The 9,553-nt window shown below is 29.2% G+C and overlaps 2 protein-coding genes across 2 annotated transcripts in view; one reads left to right on the top strand and one right to left on the bottom strand.

Annotated features, from left to right (window-relative positions):
- Positions 1 to 2,599: 2,599 nt before the first annotated feature.
- On the bottom strand, positions 2,600 to 3,161 carry LOC119837379 (60S ribosomal protein L28). Its single transcript, XM_038362947.1, has one exon. The coding sequence runs from the start codon at positions 3,059 to 3,061 to the stop codon at positions 2,636 to 2,638; it is 426 nt and encodes a 141-aa protein (XP_038218875.1). The 5' UTR covers positions 3,062 to 3,161; the 3' UTR covers positions 2,600 to 2,635.
- Positions 3,162 to 3,384: 223 nt separating this feature from the next.
- The window catches only part of LOC119837261, a 22,037-nt gene continuing 15,868 nt past the window's right edge, over positions 3,385 to 9,553 (top strand). Inside the window, exons 1-2 of the mRNA XM_038362777.1 lie at positions 3,385 to 3,635; positions 4,097 to 4,239. Of these exons, the coding sequence (XP_038218705.1) occupies positions 3,544 to 3,635; positions 4,097 to 4,239 (235 nt within the window). The 5' untranslated portion in view covers positions 3,385 to 3,543. The remainder of the gene's footprint in view (positions 3,636 to 4,096; positions 4,240 to 9,553) is intronic.

Below are 9,553 nucleotides of genomic sequence, written 5' to 3'. Positions count from 1 at the left end.
TACATATAGCACTTAATATCGAATTTAAATATACAATACATTATTCTCACCGTTTAAACCAATAAAATTTACACATTAACCTAAACACATCATTTTTAATAATGTCAATTATTAAAATGATTTATTATGACCAAATATTATTAAAAGCATCTATCAATTAAATATAAAATTTGTAGAAGTAAGTACTTAGTGTTGAGTGATTTGAGTTATGATTTCCCTCGAAATTTATTCATAAACATACGAGAGGACCTCTTCATTAAATAAAATATGCAGATAAAATCGAAATAACTTAATTGATCTCAATTGAATATGATTTTTATGCCGTCTATTAAAACTATTTGAGTTTTAATGCAATGTTACCTCTATCTCTAATTTTATATGCTTCATAATTACTTACAAAATAATACCTGTCACAGTATTATTACAAATTTTTTAAGGTCTCGTACTTTGACAATACCACTACATTCTAGTTAAATTGTCTGCCTATTTTAAGCTTCTCAAATTGGTGGCACCAAAAATAATAACACAGAATAGTATTATTTTATAGTTTAAATTTAAGGTTTATGTTTCATAAGTTCTAAAATTGATAGCATTATATTTGGCGCTACCAATGTTTTTTAATTGGATGTGCCTATGTAGATTATGTGTTTAGAAAACATAAAAGGAATTTTAATAAAATGTATTATAAATAAATAGTCAAATGTTTAAAGCATTAAACGAGCTTTTAGACGTGATATTTGTATTTGTGCACATACAGTCAGTAATAATTCTAAGGCTTAAGTAAGAATTTTGATGAATACTTATCACTACTTAATAATTTTGTTGATCAATTTTGTCAAGAAAATTATTGTCTGCACATAAATATTGCTGCAAGAGTTTAATGATGTTCAATCAGCTGCATTTTATAACACCATCATTTGTGAAGGTAATACTGTTGTATGGTTTCTAAAATAATTAATTTACATTGTAATTATTGTAATAATATGTAAATGGCTTAAATGTTAGATGTGTTTTTTTTAATAATCGAATACGAAATATTTGTGTATTGTGCCTTTATGACAGTAGGTTAAATGTTTGTGCCTTTATTTCCACGTGTATTGTGTATTTTGTACCTGAAGCTTTCTAACCACTTGTCACAATTTTTTAGTATTCAAGTAATGTAAGGGACTTACGTTTAATTTTAATACTCATCCAGAAAACGTATGTTAAACTGAATGTTTTAGATAATCTACAATTACAAAATTGTATTTGAAATCGAATCCACATACAGTGTTATTCTTGTGTTTTTGTTGGACTTTCTTAGATATGATTTGGTATTAATTTTTTTGTAGTAAGAGCATCATGATTTAAGCTACTACCAGACTCTATTACATTGCATTGGTAACAATGATTTGCAGAATTGTTAAGGACACTACTTGTTTTTATGTTCTTACATAGATTTTTATTGCCAATAAAGCAGATTTTTCTTAAACAGGTGAAGTCCAAGACTCAAGTATATTTGACAATTTTTTATAATATAAACTGATCAAGAAAAAAAATAATCACACTTAATTTGCTATTCTTTGTTAGTGTTTGAATTTAAAATATAATACTGCAAATGTTTTTAATCACTACTACTTTTTTGGTCTCCTGTTATTGCCATTTATAATGGTTTGTTTTTTGTTTAAGTGAACTTATTGTGCTGCCAGATACCTAAATAAATAATAAATGTAATACCTGCATTAGGCAAACAAACTTATACCATCTCATATCTAAGAATAGAACCCGTATTATTTAATAAGTATCTATCGAATTACTTCATTTCAAGCTGAATAATTGCACCATTAAAGGTGTGAATTTACTTATACACATTTGTAAGTCATTCAAAGACACTCAAATGAATATTGAACTATGAATATTATTAATGAGTTATTTTTTAACCACTCTTGAGGCTAACTATCTAACTTATAAATAATGGTGTCTTGTTTATAGACATTTACAAATTATGAGTACCCATTGTATTGTTTATATGAAATTATTTTACATATTATATGTATTGTAATTGAGACAAAATGTACCTATAATTTTTTAATATCCAGGATTAAATTATAGTAGTGTATAATTTTATTTATACTTATTTTATGATAAGCATTTGGGTTTATTTTACAAAATTGAGAAATCATGTGTGACGCTACACTGGGTAAAACTGCAAAATTTGTTCTTTAACATATACATATTTGCACAAAGTACTGGTATATAACAGATCAAGATTTGTTTTCAATAAATAAATTGTCTAGATATTTTGTTTTTTATTTGAGAGCACCTTTTGCTATTGCATTTGAAACATAAATTGATAATTTTAAAATATATTCAAGCTTGAATCATTTACATGTTCTTTTCTACATTCAATCAAATCAACCTTTTTACCGAATTGAAAATAAGTACATCCACAATGAACTAGGTACATAAAATTATATTAAAGAACTAAGATAATATTAGATAGTTATGCTGTCAGAATATAAGTAGAAATATAAGTGAAATTTTTAATGAAGTTGTATGGGTATGTTTTGCCATATCTAATGGAAGTATTTTATAGGTTAACCTGAAATAAAAATCTGGATTGGTTTTTACTTTTTATTGGCCTTATTTACAAAACTTATTCTGCCTTAGCAGCTGCGGCTTTGGGTTTCTTGGTCTTAATGGGCCGCTGGGAACGAAGGATCGCTGAGGCACGTCGAAGTGTAGCTTTGCAAAGGTCTTTGCGGTAATTGTTGGCTTTCATCAGTTTCTTTACCTTGTAAAGGGATCTCCTAGCGCCAGCTTTGAATTGGCGCTTTACGAGGTTCTTGGCCGGCTTGTTGGTCGCTCTAGCCTTTTTGTACACGATTGTGAATCCTTTTCTGACGGGGGCGTCATTCTCCACCACGCCGACGGCTTTCTTGTGGATGAGACCGTTGAATCTGAAGGCGTTTAGGTTAGTCACATTGTTGGGTTCCTTACTGAAAGGTTTCTTGATGTTACGCTTTTTCACAAGGAAAGCGTTGTTGTTTCGGATGATCATCCAATTTAAATGCGCCGACATTTTTATAAATTGCACGTAAATTCCACTAACAACGTGCTCACGACGTGTCCGTAGACAAGAGAAAGAATTTTTGACAGTTGGACGCACATGTTGCTATTTGTATTTTGCATGGCGATATCATACCATAGATACCTACCCACATTTTTTAAAGAAAATTAAACCTATTTTATATGAACAAAACCTATTACTTATATTTATGAGAAATTATGATACAAGAATTAAATAAATTTATTGCGATGTTTATTTAAATATGATGAACTCTTCAAAATTATAGTCTATGGAATTCACCGTTGCATAGTAATTTTTTTGGCACTTCGGTAATATGTCAAATTCCAAACTAAACTTGTCTGATTGATTCTGATAATATTACCCATTTTTTCTATATTTATTCATTATTGGTAAAAGTAAATGTAGTTTATGTGGAAATTTCATATGTGATTTGTGTAAAGTGCCAAATTAATGTTTTCACTTTTTTTGGTATTATGAATCAGATTAATCAAAATATAAACAAAGATATGATCGATTTTGATCTGATTGACGTGGAATCGTTGGATTTTTCTGATGAACAGACATGGTAAGTTGTATATTTTTATAAATTTATACCATAATTATTACACTAAGCTCACATTCCAAGTTTTGTACATAACTACTTAACCAGCAAAAAAAAAAAACCTGAGTGACATGTCTACACCTGTTTATATTTTAACGTTTTTTTTCTTATATGATATAGTTTGTAAATAACTGTTGTATTTACCGCAAATCATTTAAATTTTTAAAGTGACACACCTCGAAATACTTTAAGAGTTATTAAACAACCCTTTATCTTGTTTATCTTTTCTACATCCTTATACAACTTTATCAATAAATGTTTTTGATAATACCTAATAGTTTATGAACTTGTAATCCCTCTTATTGGGATAATGTACCTATGCATGGTTTTGTTCATTACCGGAATATAATAAAACAAACAATAGTAATAGTGCAATTTTTTTATTAATAAATTAGATTTTTATTAATTTAACTTTTTATTTTTAGGTTGTGCACATTACCAGATGACTCTGGTCGAAAAGTAGATATAATAGAATTCAAATTATCATGTGATTGGCCAGTCAATGAAGATGAAGAATATCTTAATACAGAGAAAAAGTTATATGCCATATTGGATAATGTGCTCAAGAGTAAGTAAGATTTATTACTAAAAGTATTTTTAATAAACTTGCATTTTGTGTGAACTAGTTTTAGCTCACTGCATCACTTGGATGGTACTCTATATAATTGTAGATTATGCTAATGCAGACTAATCTATATCTGCTGGTGAAATATCACCTAAATCCCAGCAGCCATTTTTGTATGAATGAGTTATAAAATTTATTCCATTTTGAAGTAATCATAGTTGGATAAGGTATTTTGATTTTTACTATTTTTATGATGATTCTGTAAAAAGTACTGTATATTTTATTGCTTAGAGAGATTTAAGTTTTTTATAAAAGTAACATGAAGTTTGAAATAGCTGAAACTTTATGTAAAATTATCATTAAAAAGTAATATTTGTATTACTTTATTAATATGTTATATAAAAATATCTATAATCCTACAAATTTATATCACGTCAGTTTCTTAAAGCTTAAGTTGTTATATTGTTCCATATATCACTCGAAAACTGTTGAGTATTGTACAAGTAATTTGAGATGCTAATGCAATATAACATTACAGTCTAGGTGTATGAATATAATATAGTTACAAATGGGAATCAAATTTCAACATATCATATTGTGTTGAATTGCAACTGAAAGTTATACCTGACAAATAACAATGTTTATCTATCTATATATAAATAATAATTGTTAAATGGTAGTTAAGAGTAAAGCTCGAGAATGGGTTGGCCAATTTGGCAATTTTTTTAAATATTTTTTTAAAACATAAGAAAGGTTCTTAGACATACCAAAAACTTACCTTGGATGCAGCAGGGACACACTAGTATTGAAAGAAAATTCTGCTATAGTAATTATAAATCTCACAGTCAAATAGAAAGAAATGTAATTTTATACTAAAAAAAGTTTTGTATGTGACTTTCTTGCAGTTTCTTGGTGTTTGCAAATTTTTAAAGCTATGTTATAATGCAATAATGTATGCTCAATAGAAATATAGGAATGAATAGATAATATAAATATTTGTATTATACATACAAAGCTTTATCTTTGCAAATATAGTTTTTCGGGAATTTTATTTAAATTATTGGCCAATAATATAAACTTCATCACAAATGATACTAATCAAATGTATGTTGGGGTGTGATATTGGGTTTGCAATAAACGCAATATATTTTTACTTGATATTAATGAGAAAGTGATATTCAGTGTATACTAGTAGAAACAGATTGAACTGCTCCCTAAAAGGTATATTTTATTGCTTTTCCCTTGTTGTTCCACTCTTTTTTAGTCCTTAGGTTTACTCAATAAATAGCACTCAAACATAAAAATAATCTTTCAATTTGAATGTACAGGTACATATTTGTGCAACAAAACATAAAAATTTTATTAATTTAATTTTGATTTTGAGCCTACAATATTCATCCACTACATATTTAACTGATGCATTTACTACATATCTGATGGAATTAGCATAATTTACGTACAATGACTGATAAGAATTGATAAAATATTTACGATGCTTGTTCATACAATGTTATCATATTTATTATCTCATTTTTAATCATCTTAATATCCTTCATTGTTTATTAATCAATATTAATATATATTTGTACTAAATGTTGATTTTAAATTCTAAAATAACCCTATACCAAATAAGGATTGTATGTCATAGTAAAAACTAGCTGTTACCCGCGGCTTCGCACGCGTTAAAATTTGGAGTAGATTAATAGATGTTATACATGTTAAACTTCCTCTTGAATCGCTCTATCTATTAAAAAATCCGTTTAATAGGGACAAAGAAAGCGACTTTGTTTTATACTATGTAGTGATACGTCTTGCTTTTTCGACTTTAATTTTTTTATAACTGCATATTTCTTTCAACTTTATCTATAAAAAAATATCACTTACCTTGTTTAAGCAAAATCAAAAAATGTTACTTGTACATAAAATCTCAGTAAAATTAAGTGTTAATCTAGTCAGTTAAATATAACCCTGAAACTTGTAGGAACAAGATACATATTACTTTTTTTTTTTACTTTGATCTCGTATTATTTTAAACCTGTAAAATAACATTACTTCAAATAAATCTATATTATTTCAATGCCATTGCTATCTTTCAATTGAGCCAATGTGCATTTAATGTACGAAGTAATTTTTTAATACAGTTAGTTACCCACGAAGATGATCACTTATATATATCTTATTCATTTAAAACATTTAATTTCAAAAGGAGATGAACTTTTAGGAACTTGTGTAGGACGTAAGTGATGTTTTATTATTTCGTGACTCACAGAAGGCTGAGTCAGAAGGAGTTTTCTGCTTTTCGATTTCTACGCATCGTAGCCGTGTATTTGTCTAATAACATCCCAGAAATTTCTAGGCCCGTTGTATTAACTATAAAGTTGTAATTAAACTTTTAACATACAGAACCCTCATATCTTTTTGAATCTTATTTCAACACTAATATATCTGTTCATATTTTTGATACTTGCCCTCAAAATAAATACACAGAACACGGAAGAAACTACGGTTCATTAGAGCAATTTTGTGATTATAAGGCTGAAAGGCAAAAAGATGTAGGAAGCTGTGAGGAAATGAACCGGTCGTGCGAGTGTTCTCTCAAGAATATGATTCCTACAAGTATAATTCTTGTATACATCCGGTTTTGTTGCTATTGTTCGATCGCATACCTAGTTTCAAGATGTTTTGCTTCGTACCCATAAAACAATTGTGCACACGACGACCCAGCACGTTTAAACAGTCTGTTGCGCTTTATAAGCATTATTCTTCTTCAGCATTTATGGTCTGTCCCATCCGATCTAAATTCGGGAACAAAATTTTGTAGGATCGTCTATTCTGGTACATGTGACATTATATTGAAGCTAAGTTAGATAGCGCTTTCATATATTCTACGAGTATACTATCTAGCGGATCCTTATAAGGATGTTTAATGATGTTTACTTATCTGGCGAGATATTATGTCTACCCCTTCTTTGTATTAAATGTTATTTATTTAGGGACAGTCTCTTGCTGGACGTGCTTGTTTTATCTCATCCTTACCTACTGTTAAAAACAGTACATCAGCGAAAGGTTAAAAATATCTGCAGTAGATATGTATTAAGAGCGAATCATTTTCCCTCGAACATTAATTTCTGTTTAATGTCGAAGCCACAATCAGAAAAAATTACTGTCTCTAAAATGTTTTGTATGGCAGAGCAATAAAAACTGTCTTTTATTATTTTACATAGTACGACGGAACAGTTCTCTCCGATTATCCACCTAGAGAGTTGAAGACATGTTATTTTAATTTGGCTTCAAGCTTTTATGGCGCGATTTATCTCAAAACAGTTTTTCTCAACAATTCCATTTAGGTAATTAACTGTCATTGTTCTGCACGTAATCCAATTTCTCGCAAAGGCCCACTCCAAATCTCGATTCTCGACCCACTAAATTGTTACGGTACATTGACAATTATTTAGCGGTAAGAGATTGGCATTAGCTTTATCTGCGACCAACGACCTTCGCGCTTGACCGAGTGTGTGATGGTATGGCGTATTGTATACCGTAAACAAATATGAGCGATTGTATTGTATTGTGTTAGAGAAATTCATTATAAGATTTCAAGTGAAATATCTATGGTACAGTATACATTCGCTATTAAGTACATATAAAACTATTCAATATTTTACTTGATAGATAGGTAGGTGGATATAATGAGATTTAAATTATAACGGTATCAATTTATTTGAGAAGTATTGCAACTGTTGATAGAACTGAATACATTTATATTTAAGTATCATCCAATTATTCAAATCTACGAGCGTGGGAACTGTACCGAGTGAAATAACACGATGTTTTTATTATTATTTTACTGAACCACGAATTTCTGTTATGATTGGTAAAAATAAGAATCTTAGCTTTTTAAGGTAGTTTTTGAATGTATATAGCTCGCCTTATTTATATGGTTATCAAGTATCACTTATAAATAACAATTTTACCAAGTTTTAAAAAATAAATCATGATAATCATTCTTCGTTACTATAGACACAGAAGAAAATTTAAAGGATTCCTTTCATACCGTATTAGATTAAATTGGTGCTACTCGAAGCGTTGAATACAAATGCTGGTCACCTACGTATTAGTTGGCCCACGTAGAGTTTAGCATACAATATGACTAATTTCACTTTCTATACATATCGGTTTGCAAGTGGTTTTCGTCACGTCTAGCTATAAGCGTTGTTGTTATGGAAGTGAATTTCTTCTCATACTGTACTGATAGCGTAAACTTAAACTACCTTCCCTGCATATATACTAATACACCTTTTTATTTGTGCAAAATTTCTCAGTGCGTGTTAATTTTTATTAGTAGGTCTATCGTTAATTTGGAATATTGTTTTAGAGAAACAAAAACGGCCAAGGAAGCTTTGTCCTTAGTTATGTTTGTACTAAAATCCAAAAATTTTGTCGTAGTTATACGTATAACTTTTTATGCAGATGTTGTATGCAGATAGAAAACTTATTTTTATAATGTCAATTATTATTCCGCTATATTATATGCGTAGGCACGTGTAATAGATCAACGGACGTGATGCTTGTCAAATCGAACTCTTGATAAGGAGTTCCGATTGCAATTTGTGGTCGATGCAATCTGTTCTACATTTTTTATGGAGTGTACACTTCTATATTTGGATGTCGCCATGTTCTTGTGTGGAATAGGCGCTGCGAAGTTTTAAAATCGAATTTGCTCTTTTTTCTCGGATTGGTTAAGTTGTGTTTATATAGATTAAAGAGTTACGTATATAAATTATGTTGTGAATATATAAGTTGTATCTAGAGCATTTATTTCTTTAACGTTTAAATTCAAATAAATTCTATTATATTAATAAATTTAAATGCTGAATTTAAACTAATGATAACGTTATTTTCTATCATGTAAATAACAATACCGTATTATCTTACTACTACTATTTCTTACTTATTTAATCTTTTAACACGGATCTCTTAAGCACACGCCAGTTAATCAGCGTTCATGTCAATTAAGCTTTATGACTATCACACCGTTTGAATTAACACATCTATAGATCTAAACTTCACACGAAATTATGTTTTATAATGTGGGTTTTAGGTACAATTCTGTGTTTTAATTGCATCCTCGCTAAAGGTTGGTTTAATGGGTGCGTTCACCCTTCGTGCAGTTATCTTCCGCTGCCATCTATATAAATATTTAATTGTCACTTGCAAAAACCTTCGTTGATCAGGTAACTTATATCATAGAAGACAACAAAACTCGGAACAGGATTTCCTGATATACGTTCTTACTGCGAGAATAATTGTTAATAAT

The sequence above is a fragment of the Zerene cesonia genome, chromosome 27, assembly GCF_012273895.1.
Source record: "Zerene cesonia ecotype Mississippi chromosome 27, Zerene_cesonia_1.1, whole genome shotgun sequence".
Classification (NCBI taxonomy): Eukaryota; Metazoa; Arthropoda; class Insecta; order Lepidoptera; family Pieridae; genus Zerene; species Zerene cesonia.
The sequence above is the reverse complement of the archived record's forward strand: the minus strand, read 5'-3'. Positions and strand labels throughout refer to the sequence as shown.